Here is a 23,296-nt window from a genome sequence, read left to right on the forward strand (position 1 = left end):
TGATAGCACAACGAATGGATAAATACTAAAGTATAATTAAGGGGTTAGGACTATAATTTATCAGTTTTCTAAGCTGAAAAAAAAAAGAGAGAGAAACTTGTATTGTCTACAAACCTGCTTCAAGTCTTTTAAAACTTGTTCCTCTATACCTTCTTCAGCAAATAGATCTCGCACTCCTTCAATTACATCTTCAATTACAGATCTGTAGAGTTTAGGCTACATAAAAGTAATTGTTAACGTTTTAAATTCTCAAGTTTGAATGTATTTAGCTTTAAAAGACATGCAGTATACACTTTCCAATCTTATTAAAAGAAAAAAAAAAACCACCAAAAGGATTTTTACTAAGTGCATCCTACTTCTAGTATGTATAGTCCTGACCCTAAATTTTTACCTATCTACAAGGCTGAATTACAGGACTATAATAAAATATAAGATAATAATCTCATCAAGATATATGGTTACTGTTGTTATTTGTCTTTTGTGTCAGTATTTAACTTCCTCAATCTTTTTAAAAAGGAAAATTAATTTAAGGCAGGTAGAAATGAACCTGTTTTCAATTTACCTTTTTCTCAAAGAGGCCAAATGACCTTTTTAGAGTTCACTATATTATTTCCATAAATGTAAATACATTCCGAGCCATAAGATTGGGGCAAGCACTTACAACAGAGTAACCAAAGCCTGTCCTTCCTCTGAAATACACATAGTCCAAAAATATATTCTGAGCCATTGTCAAGTAAAAATACAATTGCATCAAAATGGATTTCCTAACAGCAATTGAGGACATTAATGAATCTTACTCTTCCACAATCTGCATATTGCAGAGACTAAGCAACATCCTAAAATGTTTCCTCATAAAAACATGCCATCACAATAATATTAGGCAGATTTCTACCCAGATTAAACATTGGTCCATATCAATAAAAAATAGCCCGGTGAAATAAACTCAGTCCTACAAATCCATGTAAATTGCACTCCACTCCACCCCACCACCCAGTCTAAAAATGGCAATGCTAAGTGTACTAACACTGACCTAGTGGAAGTTCCACTGATAAAACATGGCAAAACAGGAATTTAGTTGAGTTGCTCCAATTTCAAATTGCTTAATCAGACCAAAATGAAAATTGTGCAATTCTAGGAATGCTTTTTCATACTAACCAGTAAATACTCTAAATACTCCTGCTCATGCCAAGAATAGCTAGGTTTTAAACTAATCTTTCTAAAGATCCAGGGTAAGTCTATGAATAGGCCAATTAGTTACATTTAAATAATACATTCTTCCCAAACATATCTATTAAGATTAAGTGCCTCAGATTAGTTGCTTCTTCTAAAACAGTTTACCCTGATAAAGGCATGCTAAATTGATGCTTCTGTGTTAGTCCCAGCAGCTAAAGAGAAAAACTCCTAGGGCGAAAAACATCTTTAAGATCTGGCCTCAGAGTACAACAGCAGTCATCAAAAATAACCCATTAGAACAGGTTTTCAAAAGCAAAATAGGCAATAAACATACTTTCTCTTCTAGGACTACATACAGTTAGACTTTATATTCTTTCCCTGTTATCTTTATAAAAACTATGTGTAGTCCAAAAAACCACTTTAACCTTTTCACTATTTAAGAGGAAACACATACACACACATGTACACTCTCCTTGGAGTTCACCATCATATAAAATGGTAAGCTTATATTCAGGCATAAGTATTTGACATATATTTAAACACATTAACATCAGAAAATGAATACACGTTAAAATAATATCTCTAAAAATGGACCCTTTTATGCTGTGTGTGTGTGTGTGTGTGTGTGTATACATACTTGGAACCCACAAAATAATACAGATCTGGACAAGCACATTGCCTTTCACCAATGTGAACCCTTTTGAGATGGAACTGAAAGTGTATCCTTGATTTTTCTTTAATTCAGGTTTTTAAGATTGATAGGAGGGTCTCGCGAGTGCCATTTTGCTTATCTTTCTCATTATGAGGCTTAGGAATCCCTTATGGATAGAAGAGTATTATTTGTGTGTTTTATTCCAACTGTACACTTAAGCATTAAGATGCTAAAGGATGGGAAAACGGCGGGGGTGGGGGTGGGTAAGGTAAAACTATGTGGTGGGGTAACATGAAATATCACATCACCTGTTATCTCGTGTGAATAATACAGCTTAGAATCAACAATAACCAAACTAAAATTCAGAATTACAACTAGAGTACGACTGAATTCGGTAATTTTCTAAGCACATAGGAAACGCGGAGGATTAAGGTGAGTTCCATACCTAACCACCTTCTAAACGTATTCTAGACAACCTGTTTGGGTGAGGAGTGAGAAGAGGAGGGAGACTTGTTCTTCCCGTGGGAGCCGGGCCCAACCTCCACCTGAGCTACTGACCCTCATTAGCTTCCTCAAACCCATAAAACAGCCAGAGCCCCTGAGGGAGAGGGTTTCTCAAAGTCTGTGAAGGGCCAAGAAGAAAAAGGGTGTGCAGAACTCGGCTGTCCTGAACCCCGGACCAGAGCTCTCTATACACTGAGCCCAAGCCGAGAGGCCAGGCTGGTCTTCCTTACCACGGAGTTGACATAGGCCATGACGGTGCCCGCAGCTCCTTGCGCCTGCGCACCACGCAGTACGCCGCTGAGGGCCACTGTCCGCCCGCTTTGAACGTCGGTGCACGTTGCTTGCGCAACAACGTAAGGACGCGGGAGGGGGCGGGGCAGAGGAGAGAAAGGTTAATGATTTGAACAAGGTTAAGTGGAGACAGCGATGCCAGAATGGGAAGAGGTTGTTAGCTTCAGCAAAGAGACAGGCTAAAACGGGATGGTTAAATCCGGTCTAACGAGCTCACATGGTTAGGGGCTATTCACATGACCCCTGAAGAACCTTTATTTTCTCAATCTATGAAATAATCTATGAAATCTATGAAATAAAGACTAAGAAACTAGGGAGGGGTGATGCCGTGATAGATGCCAGGTCACTTTCAACTTTGGAGGGAGTTGGGCCAGGAAAGAAGGGAGACTGGTGATAATCTGTTCTCTCCTGCCGATTTTCATTCCTCCCAGTCCACCCCACTCACAGCTGAACTCCGGTAAAAATAAAATGAGAGCCAAATGTGGAACAGCAACATCAGCATCAACTGGGAACCTGTTAAAATGCAAATTATTGGGTACAACTCCAGACCTACTGAATCAAACTCTGGGGACAGGGCCCAGCCTTCTGTAACTTTAACATACTCTCCGGGTGATTCCGATGGGAAATTAAATGAGGCTATCCCAAAACAAAGATTCTCAGCTTTGGATGCACATTGAAATCACCTATAGAACTTAATAAAGGTTTGGCACCTGAGTTGCACCCCAGATAATCCGATGGTATCCTGAAGCCAAAGTGGAGAACCACATAAAGTCAGCACCCTAGTACCACCCAGGCTTTTTTCTTCCTCAGACAGAAATCACCATCTCTTGACCTACAATAATTCCTTTCCTCCCCTGAAGGGTAGAGCATCTATGGGCATATCTTGCCTAGGGCTGAAGATAGATGTAAACACAGATAAACTTCAGGGTCAAAAAAGGGAAGTAGTCTTCTATTGCCACTACCCAGCCTTTCTAACCTGCAGATAGGTCCTGGCCTACCCAGATGGCTAAATTATTTAATGATTAAAAATCTTGTTAGGTTTAAAATTGGCTGTTTATTTATTCATTTGTGCATATATGTTCAATAGAGCTAGTTATCTGTATTTGCCTCGGTCAGGTACCTTATGATTTGTGGATTTCAAGCAGCTGATTTATATGAAGCCCTTTAGAAGACTTTCCTAAATTGAAAACTATCTGAAATTTCTTTTACAAAAAGTCAAGAATTTTGCATAGAAATTTTTAATGATTGTATCTCTACCTGGCAATTTACTACTAGAAGTATTCAAAGTGACTAATCTTTCACCCAAAATAGAAAAGCTAAAAGCAGTCATTGATTCCTACTGATATTATAAAATCCAATTAAATTATTCAAGCTGGGAAATAAGAAAGCCAAAAGGTCTCTTGTTTTCCAGCTTTTTTCTTAAACAAGATTTAAAACTTTATTCCGCAAGGCATAGGATTAGTAATCACCTTTTTGTGATTACATACTGTTTTATATTACTTCATTATATATTTTATCCTTCTAGGGCTATAATATAGACCATACATACTTTTGAAATTTAGACTTTGGTACCCAAAAAAGTATGACTAAGAGTTGAACTGATATTGCTTAGTATACTTAGTAGATTCAGGTTACAAAGAGGTTATGTTACTTTGGCACAGCAATGTCAGCAACTTTCCATTTGTCTCTTGTGGTCTATCTAGATGGTAACTAGTAGACTCAGATGTAATGTCTTCTCAATAATAGACAATGAATGGTTTTGAGAAGAGATATACTTGCTCCCACATTCTAGGTGAATTCAAGTTGCAAACCTGTGATAGCTGCTTGGATGGCCCCCCAACGATCCTCATCTCTTGGCACTTACAAACTTGTGTTGTGCTCTCCTACATTGTACCATGGTTTTTCTCGGTGACTGATATAAAGCAGAAGTGATGGTGTATCACTTATGTAAATAGATTGTGAATGACTGTGGCTTCTTTCTCTGGAATTTCTTCTGATCACATACTTTGGGAAAAGACAGCTGTCATGTTATGAGGACACTCAGGCGCTCAGGTAGACTATGGAGAGGCCCATGTGGCAAGGAACTGAGACTCCAGCCCATGGTTAGCAAGGATCAGAAGCCTGTAGGCAATCATATTAGTAACCTTGGAAATTGATCCTTCCTCATTTGGGTTATCAGATTATTTCAGCCCTGACTGATAGGTTGACTGCCTCTTTTTGAGAGAACTTGAAGCAGAACCACCCTCTAGGGATATTCCAAATTTTCAATCCTCAGACACTGTATGAGACAGTAAATATTTGTCATTTTAAGTGGATAAGTTTGGGGGTAATGTGATATATACCATGAGATAACTAACGCAGGGTCCATTCTGTGATCGGACTGTGACTAGTGAAGGCTTGGTGTTCCCTCACTGTGATCTCAACATTTAAATTTTCTTGAATACCTCCACAATCACAAGAGCTTTTGAAAAGTATGTAAAGGAATCTGTATGGACTATAGACTATTTATTATTTAATAGCATTGACTCCAGATTATCATCAAACAAGCAGATTGTTATAGGCATGTAATGGTCACATTTCTTTTGTTAATTTTTCAAACTCAGAAAGTGTGTTGCATGCACAAAACACTCTTGATGCTAAAATTGAAAATTTAAGATCCCAAAGCTTCCATGAAGCAGTTTTACAGTGACTATTTTTTGTTAGTAAATATAAGAGGAATGCTGAGCTTAGGTCTTTGAGTAAACAGTTCTTTGAAATTACACCTAAGGAAAAGCATAAAGCTCTTCCCATCACAGTGCAGAGCATCAGATTTTCATTTCCTCCTGCTTTGTTTAGAGGCTACAATATATATTTAATATATCATTTAGAATCAATACCAGTTTTGTAACATTTAAGCAAATCTTAATAATCAGATTAATTTCTTTGCATTCTGTATGTTCTCATTACTTTTGCCTGGAGGTTTCAGTGATACTACTCCAAAAGTAAAGAAACAATTTCACTTTGCTTATTGTGAGAAAAGGACATATATACATGAAGTCCTCTCTTTGAATAAGAATGTCTTTTTTAAAAAAATGTATTTTAGAGACAGCCCATTATCTTTTACATGTTAAATTTTACAATCAAATACAGGGCACTTCAGTAACTGTATAGACTCCAAATAATATATTTATCAGTAATGAAAAATACAAGTTAGTCTATGAGCATATGGCTTACGGCAGAAAATATTCATAATTAGTTTCTGAACATTTTGCAACCAATACACTAAACTCAGCAGTATTGTTTCTCTGCCTGTTTCATCCTTCACATCTTCCAGGAAATGAAAATCCAGATAATCTCTGCCTCACCTTGTAATTTTGAAATGGTTACAATGTTGATAGTTCTGTTTATTTATAGTCTGCACTTTTGTAACATTTTCCATTTTCTAATACAACTCTAAAATCAACTTACGTTATTTGAACATCAGATATTGTTCCACCATGATGACTCCCTTCCCCCAACCCTAACAGGATTTCAGTTAAAATGACCTTGTGATACAACGCTATGGCCAACTGGTGACTGTATCATAAAGTGGAACATTATTAATGATCAAATTACTGCCTATTTCAAAATATTTTAATATTAGAGAGATGTATACATTGTGTACATATAAAAATTAGTGATTATAATTAACTCACAGAAACTATGGAAGATGACTTCAAACACAATTTTTCCCATGGCTACTTTTTCAACATTTTCATCAGAGTCTTGATAAAGATTCAATAATTTCTTAGCTAACATATTATTCCTTTTTCATTTCTTTAATTGTAATGTGTATAATCATACATGAACATGGAGTATTAGCAAGGATAATGTCCATTGTCTCCAGTTAATTTTCCAACCTAAATTTCTACTTAGAAAAAGAAGATAGAGGTAGAGACCAATAAATTGAACTTAAGACTAGGACCTTGAGAGAACCAACCAGCTTTGTTCTTACAATAACCGTACTTTTTTCCTAATTTTCTCATTTTATGAGGTAAATGGCAGCATCTTGAATATTCTATATCTTAGGTTATCTTAGGTGCCTCAAATATCAGAAGAGGCAGGAATAATATGGAGTAGACACTTCCCCCTATTTCTTCCACTAAGTAGAGCTAAAAACCCTAGATATTATATATAAAACAAATATAAGATGACTTTGAAAGGTGGAGAGATGAGCACAGACAAATTAGGGACCTCGCAACCCAAAGAATGCTATAGCAGTTAATTTCTTGGTTTTCTTTTTGCTTCGCATATACTGGACTGGGTACTGTATACTGTATACTGAAGCTGACAACCTAGAAACATCAATGGCCACAGACAAGAAAAAGAACAAAAGCCTTTCTCTCTAGCCACAGGACTAGGAAAGGGGAAGCAAAGGCAGAAAACTTTAGACAATAATTGCTCTACTCCAGTCAAACACCACAGAAAGAACTGCCCCCCCACCACCACTACCTCTGTCAGCAAAGGCAGGGTAGGGAGTTTAGACTTCTACTCTTCTCCAGCTGCAGTGGGGTATAGTCATCCCCATGATGTCACTGGGATGCAATGCCTGGACTTGTACTCCACCCGGCTATAATCAGGCATCCACACCACCTGCTGGGGTGGTGTTAGAGAAGGCCAAGACTTTCATTTTTGCCAGGTATAGTGAGACCACCCCCTTGCAGTGTCAGTGGAGGCCACATGATAAGTAACAAGGTACTCTTCCTGGTCTCAGCCAAGATGATGTCAGTGGAAGCCTGGTGAGGGGCCTGAGCTCTCACCCTACCCAACAGTAATGAGGATCCCCTCCCTCCCCTAGGGCGTCTACAGAGGCTGAGTAGGGGAATTTGTCCCTTGGCAATAGCAAGATGGTCCACTCACTATCGCCCACTGGCCTGGTGTCAGAAGACACCTGTTAAAACAGAAGATTTAAATAATATCCAGAGTCTCATAATAACCAAAATGTCCAGGATGCAATTGAAAATCATTTGTCATACCAAGAACCAGGAAAATCTCAACTTGAATGAGAAAAAAATCAATAGACACCAACACAAAGATGACTAAGATGTTGGAATTATCTGACAAAGATTTTAAAGCAGCCTTCATAAAACTGCTTCGACTAACAATTAAGCAAACAATTTAATGAACACTTTAAAGGAACAAAACAATACAGTCTCCACTAAGAAATAAAAGATATAAAGAACCAAATGGAAATTTTATAACTGAAAAAATACAATAACCAAAAGTAAAAATTCAATGGACGGACTTGTTATGCGTTGAATTATCTCCCCCCAAAAAGGTATGCTGAAGTCCTAACACCCAGTACCTCAGAATGTGATCTCATTTGGAATTAGGATCATTGCAGATGTAATTAGTTGAGATGAGGTCCTATTGGAATAGGGTGGGCCTCCAATCCATATGAGAAAAGGACAAAGACACACAGAAAAACAGCAATGTGACAACAGAGACAGGGATTAGAGTGATGCATCTATAAGCCAAAGGACACCAAAGATTGCCCGCAAACACCAGAAGCTAGAGGAGGCAAGGAAGAAATTCTCTCCTACAGGTTCCACAGGGAGTATGGCTCTGTCAACACCTTGATTTCAAACTTCTAGCCAAACTTCAAACTTGAGACAATAAATTCCTGTTATTTAAACTTACCCATTTTATGGTAGTTTGTCATGGTAGCCCTCGGAAGCTAAGACAGGGCTCAACAGCAAAAGGCAGACAATGAAGGAAAGAATCACTAAACTTGAAGACTGAACAACAGAAAATTGAACAATTTGAACAACAGAATGAAAAACAGACAATTCAAATATAAGTAGATTTCTCATCAGGAACCACGGAGGCCAGAAGGAAGTGGCTTGAAAGAAAAGAATGCTCAACTCAGAATCCCATACTCGGTGAAAATATCCTTCAGAAAAAAAGGGAGGGGCAGAAAAGGGAAGATCCAAACATTCGCAGATGAAAGAAAACTAAGATAATTTATCACTAGCAAAACTACCCTAAAAGAGTGGCTGAAAGAAGTTCTTGAAATAGAAAGGAAATGATTAAAAAAAAAAAAAAAAAAGGAGTATCAGGAAGAAAGGAAGAAGAATAAAAAGTAAAAACATGGGTAAATATAACAGATTTTTCTTCTCTTAGTTTTCTAGTGTGTTTTACAGTTGAAGCAAAAATTGAAACATTGCCTCATGTGGTTCTTAAATTCTATTATCAGTGCAGGAGGATAAAGGAAGGTAAGGTTTCTTCAATTCAGTGGAACTGGTAAAGATGTTGACCGTGATGTTATGTATGTATAATGTAACACCTAGAGCAACCACAGAAAAAAGCTACACAAAGAAATGCACTAAAAAATACTACAGATAAATCGAAATGGTTCTAAAAACATTTACCACTAAAAAATACTACAGATAAATCGAAATGGTTCTAAAAACATTTTCTTTTTCCTGCCCTCCCATTGGTTAATTGGTACAATTAACCAATGGGAGGGCAGGAAAAAGAAAAGAGAAATAAAGAACAGAGGGAACTAACAGAAAACAAAAAGACAGGCACAAACCAGTGTTGTCAAAGGTGCGAAGAAAGTGGAAAATGATGCAGCTACTTTGCAAAACAGTTCGGCAGTTTCTTGAAAATTCATATATACATGTATCATATATGACTCAGCAATGCTACTCATAACCCAGGAGAAATGAAAACATATGTTCACACAAATACTTGTACATGGATGTTCATAGTAGCACTGCTGATAATAGCGAAAAAGGAGGGGAAACCCAAATATCCATCAACTGATAAATGGGTGAATAAAATGTGGAATAGCCATACAATGGAACGCAATACTATGTGACAATAAAAAGGTTCTGGTTCACGCATGAACCTGGATGAACATAGATGAACCTCAAAAATATTATACTAAGTGAAAGAAGCCAGAGACAAAGGGCCTATGTTGTATAATTCTATTTATAGAAAAATGTCCAGAAAAGATAAATCTCTAGAGACAGAAATTAGATTAGATGAGAATAAGGAGTGACTGAAAATGGGCTTGTGGGATCTTTGGGGGAAGATGAAAATGTTCTGAAATTGATTGTGGTGATAGTTGTACAAATTGTGTAAATATACTAAAACCATTGTATACGTAAGTGAGTTTTATGGCATATAAATTAGTCCTCAACAAAGCTGTTAAAAGATGTCAGAGGAGGCTCTCTTCTTTAGGGTAAACCTAATTTTTTTAATTGTAGGAAAATACGCATAACATGAAATTTGTCATCTTAACCATTTTTAAGTGTGTAGTTCAGTGGCATCAGGTACATTCACATTGTTTTGCAACCATCGCCACCATCTGCCTCCATAACTCTTTTCATCTTGCAGAACTGAAACTCTGTACTCATTAGACAATAACTCAATGTCCATTTTAATTTAGGGTTACATTTCATCCTTTTGGACAGGTCAAGGAAATGAAGCACCTGGTATTGTTTCAAATGCAGAAAAATACCTTCTACAGCTACCTATTGGGTCAAAATACTTTTACCAAAACAGATACTCTCATTTCACAACCAGAAATAACACCGACTTTATCAAATGTTGGGTGTTTAATGACAAAATACAATCCCTGCTGTACGGTAGATGCTAAAAGGCTAAAGGTGCTCGCTCTTCACTTCCAGCAGCTTTCACAAACAGAATTAAATCAAATTTAAAACAAATGTTTTAACCTTTTCAACTCCTTGAAGTATGTACGTGTTTGTTAAGAAAAAGTATATTTGTAATTATAAGTATGATAGATTTAAAATTTTTTAAGGACCGAGGCTGTGTATAATTCATCCTTACATGTCTCCTGAGTTCCTAGCATAGTATCTCCAATATGAAAAGCATTCATTAAATAATATTGACTTGAATTTATTGTTAAACTGCTCTAAATGGAATTTCTAGCCTATTTGTGGTGGAAAAGTTAGGGGCTAATTAGGAGAAGTAGTACTTTAATCTAAATTCACTCTATCATTTACTCATTCATTCAATATTTTTTATTCAACATACAGGTCATAAGCTCTAGCTAAGGGATCAGCACCATAGCATTGACATTGATACTACCGTCACCTGTCACCACCTCTGTATTGGGGCCTCTTCCTTGAATAGGGGAAATCGCTGTGGGCAAAGCCACCTCAGTCAAAATCCCAGCTGAGGAGGAGGGAAAGAAAAATTCAAAAGCGATTACAATATAATGTATAACGGGATTAGTGCTAAAATTTATTTATGAGGAGCACCGAACCCTGAATAGGGGGAGTCAGGGAAGGCTTCCTGTAGCGGGAGCCCTAAACTGAAATCTGTGGAATGAGTAGGGGACAGAGGAAGGGGGCCAGGAAGAGTGTTCTAGGGAGAGGGCTAGAAACGAGAGCTTGGCACATGAGAGAGAACATGGTGGGTTTGAGGAAACACAAGCAGTTCGGTTTGGCCAGAGGAGAGAGAAGCAGGCAAGTGTGGCAGAGCTAAGCCTGGCTGGCAGGTACGTGCCAGATTACTGACTATAGCACGGAGCGTGGATTAGAGGAAAGCCAGGCTGGAAGGAGAGAAGTGGTTAGAAGTCTGTAGGGTAAAGAAGAATAAGCAGCCCTCCTTGAAAAGCCTGCAGCAGAAGCAAAGTCCACAGGGAAGAACAAGAAGATCTAAGTTGCTGACATATATCCTTTCTTGGCACTCAATCAAATAAGGCAAACAGGAAAAGAGGGGGAAGATCCCAACAGAGTTGAGGAGGTTTAGTGGGAAGGGGATGGAGCATCCACCGATGGAAGAAAAGGCAATAAAAAGAGGACGACAAACATCATCCTGTTCACAGTTTTACCCAAAGCCACTTCTGGTCCCAGTGTGAGTTTAATATAGAATCTGTCCTTTTCCACAATGAGTACTTAGCAAAGCCTTTGAAAAGTGTTTCAGAACGCCTCAAAATTATCCACTGGAGAGGCAGGCTCTTGGCATTTAACAATGCCACTGTTCAAAGACGCTCTTTCCTTGTCCTTTTTATGGCACTTGAGGACCTTTTGGTGAAATTCTCTCTGAGCAGTGTGAAAATATCAAAATAAAACCCTACAGAAAAGGGCAAGCACTGCAACTGGATGCCATCTCTCAAACTCCACACAGCCGCTCACAGATCTGCAGCATCTCTCGCAGAGATGAGAAGCAGAAAAAGGGACTAAAATTCTAGTGTTCACAATCAGGTTTCCCAAATCGGAACATTTATTCTCTGAATTAATAACCTCAGTTCCAAAAACACAGGTGTGTCTTCATTTGGGTCGGTATAGTTGATATTCAAGCATTAGTAAAGAGCCCATAAATTGAAAGACAAGGCCAAATATTTAAGAAAATAAAATTAAAGTCAGTCATAAAGGGTCCTTAAAGGGAGTCCACAGACACCCACCCTCTGTGGGAGAGTGAAAAGTCTCTGAGTTCAATTCCATTTCTGAAAAAGAAACTAAGAAGTAATACGTTAGATATATAGATCTGCCTTCGTCAGTACCTATAAACTCTGCCTTCCCTCCTATTGCAATGGGTGAACTTTTCATGCCCTTATCTAAATCAGCCTCACTGCTAGCACCTCTGATCTCATCCTTTCATCTACTGAGAGATTTAGCCCTAGCAATTTTCTCTCTCCCAGTCTTCTGCATCATCAGTTTTCCTTTGACTACTGGATCTCCGCCAACATGCAGATAGCCACCATTCAGTGGCATGCAAGGATGGGGGAAGGGCCAGTCATTCCCGAGTGTAGGTAATAATGTCAGGCATTGTTTATAGAGAATGTCTATACAATAATGAAATGAACTAAAAGTCAGTCTGCTTTCCATAATCACCACGTGCTGGCAGCTCTAAGAAATGTGAGATAAAATGTGCCCCCCCACACCCCAGATTTTTATTAGCAGTGTTCTAAACAATTGCTGCAATTATTATTGAGTTTTAATAATGCATATGTAAGCTTCAAATCAGCATATTTTAATTTCTTAGCATTTAATAAACATTGTCTTCTACATAGATGTTAATTTGGAAAACTACTGGTTATACAGCTGAACCCAGGACATACGGGGATTCAGATATACATATTCATTTTGGGAATTCATAATGGCCCAGAATCAAACTTGCTTCAGGTACAATTGTCTCCAGTCCCTTTAGTGCTACATATTTCTGAGCTTAAACCATAGATTCAAAATAAACAATTGTAAAGATGAAGAAATAGAACTTGAGTTCTGTCATGCTATTTGGAGTTGCTATTTATGTCTTTAAATTTAAAAAAGTAAAATAGAGTGTAAATAGCAAGATGTAATATTTTTGCTTGCTTAGTTTTGTTTGGTTACTTTACAAATGAAAGAGTTATTGTATTTGAGTAATAATATCTTTAAAATTAAAGTTTATTCTTTTTAACCATTATTTTAAAACTAAAGAAGAAAGCAAGAAAATAAAACATTACCAGATGCTTAAAGTATATTTTTTGCAGATATTTTTATTTTATTAAAATTCACTTACTAGTTACTGGACGACTATTTACCTAGAATGTTATTACATCAAACTGTAACAAAGAACCAAAGTACGAATTGTTAGGTAAACATTAAAAGATTTAATAAATAGTTCTGTGGTTTTTTTTCATCCTGCAGGAACTTGCAGGAATTTGCAGGTGTTAGCAAGTTTGTGAAACCAGCAACTAGTTCATAATTACTCTGAATTGCATAACAAAATCTAAAGTGAGGTTTCCATACCAACGTGAAATGACATTGACCGATGGAGCTCAACCACGAAAAAATTGAAAAGCAAAACAAGAGGTGATTGAAGCAATGGCTGAATTTATTTTTAAATATGCAATGCCTTCAATACCACACATATAGTAATGAAAATTCTGAAGAAAGGCACATCCAAAGCACCTGTGATAGAAGCAATGCAAAATTCAGATGACATGGGACTGAAAGATCACAAAGACCCATTTTCTATAAGCACTGATAATGTCAACAGGAAGGAAATTTTTAGCAAGAGTCAACATCCATAAGATTTTTTAAAATGTAGGAGAGACACTAGAAAAGGCCAAGACTAAAACTCTGGTCTTAAGTGAGAGAAGACTGTTAAGAAGATCTCATCTTCGCCAGCTAGTGTCCCAGTGTTTGCATTTACGACAAAATTCCTCAAAAAAGCCATCAACTCACTGTCTTCACACCCACTTGAATTGCCTGTCAAGGTCTTCAAAGATTTCCATGTTACTAAACTCAAGGGTCAATTCTTAGTTCTCCTCTTATCCTATCAGCAACATTTGAGGCAGCCGATTACACTTAACGCTAGCTAGCTACTCATCTTGTCTCCTTTATTGAATCCTCCTCCTTTTCCTGACCTGTAAACGTCAGAGTTCAAAGCCTCAGTTCTCACTCCTACTCTTTATATTCACTCCCAGGTGATCTCATCCAGTCTTACAGCTTCAAGTACTTACATCTCTAAACACTGTTATCTCTACCCCAGCCCTCTTTCCAATTATATCTCCAATTGCTACTTGCTGTCTCCACTTGGATATGTATGTAGTAGGCATCTTAAAATTAACACATCCAAACCTGCTTTCTACAACAGTCTTCCCTTTCTCCATAATAGACAGTTCCTTTTGTTCAGGCAAAAATTTCTAAGTCATTTCTGGTTCCCTTCTTTCCCTCACACTGGAATCCAATCCAAGCCATCAGCATACTCTATTAGTACTGTATTTCAAACAGGTTCTGAGTCCAAGCATTTTTTATCTCCCATCACCACTACTAGCTACCATCACCTCTCCACCTTGGTTCTTGCAATAACTTCCTATCTGCTCTCTCTCTGCTTGTCACTGACCCCCTTCTATGTCCACAGGATCATCTTAACATGTAATTCAGTTCATGTCACTCCTCTGCACAAACCCTTCTAGTGGTTCCCATCTGACTCAGAGTAAAATCTAAAGTCCTACATAGCCTACAGAGCCCTAGGTGATCTGCTTCCCTCACCTACTCACAAGCTCTCTGATGTCTCCCCCAACCACCCTCCTGTTCTCACTGCTCCTGCCACCAAGTAGCTACCTGCCCTCCTTGGTGTTTCTCTGCTCGGCTAAGTGCACCCCGACTTCAGCACCGTGGCACTAGCAGTTCTCTCTGCTGGACACACTCTTCTCTGGAAGATCTTGGTGACTTGTCTCCTCACGTCTTTCAGGTCTCTGCTACAATGTCATCTCACTAGAAAGGATTTCCCAGACTGACCTATCTAAAACAGCATTCTTCTGCCACTCTGTTGCTTTTTTCTCCCTGCATTGCAATGATCACAAGTCGATGTCTGTTTATCGTCTGGCTTCCTCCACTATTACATATCCTCTACAAGAACAGGAATCTACTGTTTTGTAACTGCTTATCCTTGGCGCCTAGAAAAACGCTGGCACATAGTAGGCATGTAATAAACATTATAATCAACAAGAAAATTCATTGGACAATGGTCACATGGCATTTTGAGGTGATTCGAAGTACCACTTAAGTCAGCCAATGTCTTCAGCAAGCATCTGTACTTTGGAGTGTGGAAGACACCTCATGTGTTTAGCCACATCCATAAACTTACTCATGCTATAAGATTTTTGGAACTATATTGTTCTAACAGTCTTTATAAAAAAATGACAACAGCCACCCAGAAAGATTTCTGAGGAAAAGATAGAGCCTTTCTTGAAAAGACAATGCCCACTACTGGTTTCTGAGGACTAGACAAGGTGAAGGCCCATCCCTGGGTCAAGGTGGCATGGAATACTCTCCTGAAAGAGCATGCATTTGCTTGTTGTTATCTAAGAAATTCAAAGTACAATCCTGGGCTGGAGCTTTTTAGAGATCACATTGACTTTGACACATGTAACTGAATGCTCACAAGTCAAACAAGATGGATTCATTGTATTTTATAAATCTTTTAAAGTAGGCAGATTTAGAGTTTATTAACTCTCATTAGAAAAATTTGTTCGAAATCTGTTGAGACGAAAGCCTCTATTTTTCTGCTTCTAGTACTTAAAACTGTTTAGAGATAAGCATGGTATTTAAATCTTTGAGATGTATAAAATTGTATTCAACAGCATTTTTAGACAAGGCATTAAGAATACTTTAAAATGTTTGTTCACTGCATCAATTTTAATTATACGCCACTGGACTCACAATACTTTGAAATGCTTTACAAAATGCCCCCGTGATGTTATATTAATCATAATACAAACGAGCACCACCAAATTCAAAAGCTGTTTCTAACGCCGTGTAGCAACTTGCGTGTGAGCGCCCTCTTCTGTTCCCAGAGTATACCGCAAAGTGCATTACATGGAATTCACGGCAATTCTGGGTACAAAATGGGCTTTTCAGGAAAATGCTAACGCACACGTTCATATTATTTAAATAAGCTATCCTTCCACTTGAGGTTTGGAAGGCTGTTCTGGAGCAGATACAGGAGGGGGATATGAGCGAAATTTTTCAATCCCGGAGATCTAATGGCGATTTGCATTTCCCCAAGGAAGTCTCATAAAAACAAATGTTAATCTTTTAAAACACAGACTTCAGATGGTGAGCACACAATAGAGTATCCAGATGTCACATATGAAGTTGTACACCTGAAATTTATATGTTATTAACCAATGTTATCACACTAATTTAAAAAATAAGGCAAATAGTCCGTTTTCCTTTTCCTTACAGATGGAACATGATTTTAAAGCCATATTACCTACATCTTTTATCTAAATTATTTTTTTGAAACTCAACTATTTGTTTGACCAGCAAATCTGTCTTGCTTTGAAAATTAATTTATAGTTAAATTCGTATTTAGATGCCAGATCTAAGTAGGAACTTTTAAATACATTTATAACAAGAAAAACTTTTTGTTTCACATATTCTAAGGAAATATGCAGGTAATTAGGTTGAGCCCCATGAAATTGCCATCAAGAATGGTTAAATACTGGCCATTTCATATGGTCCAATCAAATACACTCACTCCTGAGCTTTAGGACCCTGGGTAAGGACACAGATGGGCGTTGGAGTAGAGTAGCTGCAGAGAATCAGAAGGAACTAAGAGAGACAGTAAAATCTAGTGGAACCACTGTGCGTCTACACAAAGAGGACAGGGCAGTCTAGCTTGTGCTGAAACAAAACAGGAAGAATTGATGGGTGAGAATGTGAGGGATTTTATTACAGATATAATCAGTTTATGCCACTTAATCCTTTTGTTGTTCCTGAATAACTAGAACCAAGCCCCATCAATTCCAGTAGTGGCTAAAACAGTGCTTAATGATCTACACCTCTATGAAGTTTTATTTCCTGATGTTTTGAAATTTAATAGCTAGATAAAAATTGATTTCAACACATGGCAGTGAGGGGAGCAGAGTCTACCACTCCAAAATGTTTTTTGGTTTGGGGGGGGCATATTAATTACTTTAAGTCAGTTATTTTTAAAAAGCGAAAGGCTCAGGAAGAAACTTTGACCTTCTCCCTAACTGCCTAAAAGAATTTAGATAGGGGATCTGCTCCAGGAAGAGAGCTATCATCATAGATAACTATAGTCTGATATGAAGTGTGACAGACAGGGATCTAGCAAGGCACATTAGATCAAAGTCCTGTGTCCATTGTTAAAGATGGCCCAGCAAACATTTGTTTACCAAACATGTGCTTTTCATCTCCATGTGAATTGCCTTCCTCCTCACTGAAGTGCCAAACCACAACCTCACCCCTTCTTTATCCTTACCTGTCCTTGGTTCCCCTACTCTTAAGGAACCCCCAAATGTACATATGTAATAAACTTGGTTATTTCCTTCCGTTAATTTGTCTCATGTTAATTTGATTATACCAGCCAGAACAATTTAGAAAGGTAGAGAAAAAATTATTCTCCCTCTCCTATCACAGCAGCTTTCTTTTAAAAAGGGTAGGTGAGGAAGTTGTTAGGTTAATATTAGAGCTGGTTTATCTTCATAGCTTTTATGGCCTCTCAACACACACTTTATCTAAAATATATTCTGCACAACTGTATAAAAATAATTTTCTAAACTTTTTAAGAATTGTTTTAAATGCGTATGTATAATCATATGTATAATACTAGTCGGCAAAGCCTGAAAATTCCTTAGAATTCTCCTGTAGACAAGGTCTGTCCTGTTGTCAGAAAAAACTGTGAATGACTTTAAAAAGTAGGTGTCCTCTCGAGCTTATTTACTTATCCAGGTTATCAATACCTTTCGGTCTTTTAGTTATTTTTCAACTCTGTAAATTTTAGAAAATGGATAATGTACATAATCCTAGTCTATTCAAATGCAAATTAATTGTGTGGTGGTAGGAGCAATTGATTATTATTGCCCTATAGATAGATCCATTTTGCATCTATTTGTAAATTCATTTCAGAATTCCTTATCTCCTGTATGTCTCTCTGCTCGTTGAATTCTCCTTGGAACCAGCTGTAACTCTTAACAATTCCATTGTTAGTTAATGAATTAAAACCTTGGGCAGATACTCACATTATTTCTTATATCCTCTTTTGAAAGCCATCCTTTAACATCAGAAATTATAGTTTGGTAGTGTTATTTTTCCAGGATGTGCCAAGATGCCATGTTTACTGACTCCTTAATAGTAAAGCAGTACACATTCGCCTGACAGAGTCAATTGTTTAAGATTACTGAAATTGATTTCGCACCTTAAAAAAAAATAGCCCCAGACTTTGCGAAAGAAGATATAAGTCCATCATACAGCAAGAATCATTGGAAATACATCTTTAATTTTAAAAACCCAATATGCAATCTACCAAATAGTTTGTTACACGATTATTAAGGCTCAATCTGTTTTATATTTGTATTGATATGACATAGAATCATATTTTAAGGTATAATAATATTTAATCATTATTAAGGAAGGCCTTCTAACTGCATTTATAAGAAAGGGGTCGCATCATAAGCACAGTTCCAGAATAAAGGGAACTAAATCCTAGAACTGTCTAATATATAAATCAGGTATAAAAATTCCAGCATTTATTTATATGCTGGAAAGTATCTGTTTTCATACCTTTTTAAGTGGATAAACTATTTATATTCTCATAGGGAAAAAAAAGTCCCTAAATTCTGATCTGTACAATTGATCAGGTAACCATCAAGCTATGAATTCATTTACACAATTGATATGATACTTTGACTGGTAAGGCAACCAGACCTGAACAATAAGAACAGGAAAACTAGTCAGAAACTGGTCAAGTCCTTAGAAGCCTGCTCTGTGTCAATCAAATGGCTGACCTCCAAACTGTCAAACTCAGGAAGGGTTGATCTAAATTACCTATATTAAGATGCTAGAAAAGCGTAGTTCCTCCTTTACTCACTTCCTCCTCTCTTTTCGACCTTAAAAGCAGGGGTTTTTGTTATCATAGTTATTATCCTGAAGATCATCATTTACTTTCTAGCAAAGGAGATTCCACTTAATTTGTAATTCTAAGTGGACCCTACCTGATTTTTCACTTACAGGACCATGGTCACATTTGACCTTCTGCCATTTCTGAGGTCAGAAGAATTGTATTTAAAAAAACCTCTCCTCCCTACACTGAATGTTAATTTAACACTAAGTAATGAATATTTAAGGATCCTAATAGATGTGCAAATTAACAATTATGCCGTAGTACCCCGCTGTTAATGCTATCAACCTTTACATTGCTGCAGAAACTCAATTTGGGCTTAGTCAGTGTTTTGTTACTAATTCCAGCGCTGAATCTTGAGATGCTCCTGAAGGCTGGGTGGCTGGTAAATAAATGACCAGCAGTGAGGTAGCCACAGATGCGGGGTAACCTGTGAAGCATGAGGAGAGATTAATTGAACCCTTTGCTGAAATTATTTTGAGGTGTAAATATTCATTAAGTTCATCTGAATCCGACTCTGTATTCTTTATGGGCAGGATTCCATAAAACAGATTTGAAAGTAATGGCAGTAATTAACCCAGCTGCCTTCCCTGGAATTGTGCAGCAGCATCAGCTCCAGCCCGCCTCCATATTTATGATGAGCGGACTGAAGTCACTTCAGAATGTGCCACACCAAATAATGGGGAAAGACGGTGGAATTTTTTTTAAATGACACACACAGAGATTTGCCCTCCTATACATCAACAGTGAGTCTCAAGCATATGATATTATGAGCAATGCATCAAGTGGAGTTAAAATGAACAATACCAATTCATTTTAACAGTCAACTTTTGCGTTCTTTGCCGTTACAGCAAAATAATGAAAAGCAATAAAATCTGCTGATTTATACAAACCATCATAAATGTTTGTTTTAATGTTTTTGGAACAGATTACAATGAACGGAATACAATATTAAATAAAACATAAGACATAAACTCTCGGCCGACAAATAAATGTTGTTTGGAAGAACATTATTATATGACTCAACACAAATCTAGTAAATAGAGAAAAATACCTCCTAATCATATTTAAGATTCAACATAAATTGAAGGTGTATTAATATCATATGAGGACTAAAAAATATCCAGAAAATAGGTTACACATTTTTAAAGTTTAATCTTTTGCTGTAAATATTGAAAGGAAGTTATAAACAGAATTATAACTGCTAACACCAGACTTTTCATTAGAAAACAAACACTTACCTGACTTTGAAAAATAAAAATGTTACCTCTTAGAAATCCAGGTAAAACAATCTAGTATCTTTAATTCTGTTCATCTTTTAAAGAAAAATACTCTAAATTTAAAGTATTAGCATAAATAGGATGATAGCAGAACTAGCATAAAATAATCGTAATATGACTTAGACTTCAAGAGTCTTGTGTTAATTACAAATAACACTTTATCAAAATACAGTATCTTAGAGTCTGTACTTTTGGGAAACAATATTCATGAACTTTAAAAATCATCTTTAATGCACATAAATATTTTAACTAGCATCCAATACTGGGATTCCATTTTAAAAGGAAATTCTCCAAGCAAAATGCAATATGTCTTAGTGACTCGTACTAAAATATGTATATCAACAGAAATAACTTCTTTGCAATACACACCAGAATACAAATATATTTTTTAAATGATAATACCATGGGGGAAAGACAGGTACCAGACATAGCTGATGATAACTCACCAATGTGGTAAGAGGACAGGAAGATAAATAATTAAAAATCACAGATACTTCCACGACTCCATTTTAGCCTGTGGTTTCCGCATCATTCTACACCTAGCCACACTTCAGAGATGAGCAAGAGGGAAAATTAAGTATTCGGGTCTATGTTTCCTTTGTTTCACCTTCCGGTACGGGTGCTAACATACCAAGAAGAGACAGGGACTAGAGGATAATAAATATGGCATCTGGGTGAGCCAGAGTGCAAAACAATCAGCCACCGAGTAACCAAAAATCAAAAACACTTTAGCCAAGCTAGTGGTTGGGTCAATTTCAGTAGGAAGCAAAACATCACGCAAATTATAGATACATTTTAGATCAAACCCATGGGGTGCAAACATATCAAAAGCATAAAATATAGATTATTTGGTTTTAGGTCTAAGCTTCTCTAAACAGAACCAATGGATCTGTCTTAAGCCCTCTCTTCAGAAGTCATTTCCACTATACAATAGCAGAACCATGTGTGGTTTCTGTGAATTACATATTTGAAAAGTGGGTCATTGTCATTAACTCTTGCTACTCCTACTGGGTTACGCAGGCACCAGCTTTTTCTGGGTCTTCTCCATCGATTTTAATCCACTTCTTTTCTATTTCAACCTGTTATGCAAAAGCAAAACATGGACAGCATTAACAAAGGCAACACAGCACTAACACCTGTTCAGTTCTACCTCATACATGAGGCAAGGGCTAGAGCCACCTCATCCTTGGACACAGACACAGCCTGTCTACCCTCTCATGTTAGTTCCATAGTGAGGCACTCTGCTGTCCTTTTGGGCAACAAACCCTCCCCACCCGCGGGATCTTCCTTCCCTCTAGCGTCAAATCTTGAAGAGAACTGAAACTCTCCTCTCTTCTAAGTCAAACATAGGTTTTAGAAATGTATACAGAATACCTATGTTGATAAGACATTTAGAGATCTGGCTAAACATGTGATCAATTATACCCCCATATCATATATCCAGGCTTTAGCCCACTTAACATTTATAACACCCCCAAAATCATCTCTTTAATAAACTAAAACAAACTAGTTTACAAACTAGTAAACTGAGCCGAACCAACTGCCTACGCCTCATCTTTTTCATCGCAACGTAAGCATTAAGTGGCCTTCCTGGAACACTCTCGATAAGGAAGCCCTCCCTCACTCTCTGTCCCATTACCCCATTTTATTCTCTTCTTAGAACCTGTCGCTATTTGAAATCATATTATTTACTTATTTATTTATTTATTTATTTATCTATCTATCTATTTATTTATTTATTCATTCATTCATTCATTCAAGTGGAGGAACTAGTTATTTCTTGTTCCTCCACTTGAAGGTAAGCTTCATGAGGACAGAGACCTGTCTCTTACTCACTCCTGTGTCCCTGGCATCTAGATCAGCACCTGTCACATTAAAATTGTTCAATAAATATTTATTAAGTGGAAGATAATATTTCAAAACCGACTGCCACCAAGTACAGATCAACTAGTAAATGCTATCAAAGTGAAAGAGACTTTATTATATAATTTTGAGCTGTCCTCTAAACCTATGTGAAATTGGCACATCCCGAGAAAAGGAAAATAGGTATGAATGAAGTTTCCATGTGCATTTGACCCACATTTCAGTCACACATATTTATACACCTAGTGCTACAAGTCGGGTTTCCTAAGAAACAAGCTCTGAGATGGAGACTGATGTGCAGTTTACTGTGGAGTGCTGTTGGGGTCAACACCTGTTGGGGAGGGGAGGGGAGGGAAAGAAGCAGAATGGGAAGAAGGAGAAGTTGGGCTGCAATCCAGTCACAATAAAAGCTTCAGCAGACACCTAGAGAGAGCTGAAGCTAGGATGGCCCTGCAGAGTTATCCCGAGCTGAGGAAAAAGGGTCTTTATATCCCTATATCCATTAGTCGCTGGACCAAGGCAGTTTTCTTCAGCCAGGGCAATTCCCAGCTGCTGGGGGTAATAAGTGCTTTGGTCCCCAAGGGGCTATACGGGACAGCAGCCACCCATCATTAACTTTAGCTATAGAAAAAATAATCAATGGACCCAAACACATAGACTTCTAAACAGATGGTTCAAAATAAACATATTACTGTATTATAGAACCACCAGTTGGTGTTTATGATGTCTTATATAATCATACTATTTTTTAATATAAATAAATGAGTAGAAAATCTGAATGGCACTAACCATAACTGAGATTCAAGTAACATGAGATTTTAAAATGGTATTAGAAAGTATAAAATGCAACTCATGTGCAAGAAAAAAGGAAACTATATAAATTCTAAACTGAATCAACTGCTTGTCATTTGCTGTTTAATTTTTGTGATTTTTGAAATATTTTCTAATTAAATAATACATTTGTAAACAGAACCACTAATGTCACCATTTCAAGATATTACAGGAAATGTGTGGCAGAGGTTGTCTCTGTATTTACTATCTTTGAAGCTGAGAAGAAAAGCCAGTTTAGAGACAGGTGCTAGTACACGTCACTCTTTAATTCATCTGGCCCAAGAATGCAGAAGCACTCATGGCAAACATTTATTCAAGTTGTTATAACAGAGTAACTCAGCATTTCCCA

The 23,296-nt window shown here is 37.3% G+C and overlaps 2 protein-coding genes across 6 annotated transcripts in view; both read right to left on the bottom strand.

Annotated features, from left to right (window-relative positions):
- Positions 1 to 2,580, bottom strand: part of GTF2A1L (general transcription factor IIA subunit 1 like) — a 34,753-nt gene extending 32,173 nt beyond the window's left edge. Inside the window, exon 1 of the mRNA XM_039887206.1 lies at positions 2,560 to 2,580. Within this exon, the coding sequence (XP_039743140.1) occupies positions 2,560 to 2,580 (21 nt within the window). The remainder of the gene's footprint in view (positions 1 to 2,559) is intronic.
- Positions 2,581 to 17,005: 14,425 nt separating this feature from the next.
- The window catches only part of STON1 (stonin 1), a 44,909-nt gene continuing 38,618 nt past the window's right edge, over positions 17,006 to 23,296 (bottom strand). For all 5 annotated transcript variants that reach the window (XM_039887200.1, XM_039887201.1, XM_039887205.1 and 2 more), the window contains one exon: positions 17,006 to 21,332. In XM_039887200.1, the coding sequence (XP_039743134.1) occupies positions 21,258 to 21,332 (75 nt within the window). In that variant the 3' untranslated portion in view covers positions 17,006 to 21,257. The remainder of the gene's footprint in view (positions 21,333 to 23,296) is intronic.

The sequence above is a fragment of the Pteropus medius genome, unplaced genomic scaffold, assembly GCF_902729225.1.
Source record: "Pteropus medius unplaced genomic scaffold, Ma_sr-lr_union100, whole genome shotgun sequence".
In the NCBI taxonomy this organism is placed as follows: Eukaryota; Metazoa; Chordata; class Mammalia; order Chiroptera; family Pteropodidae; genus Pteropus; species Pteropus medius.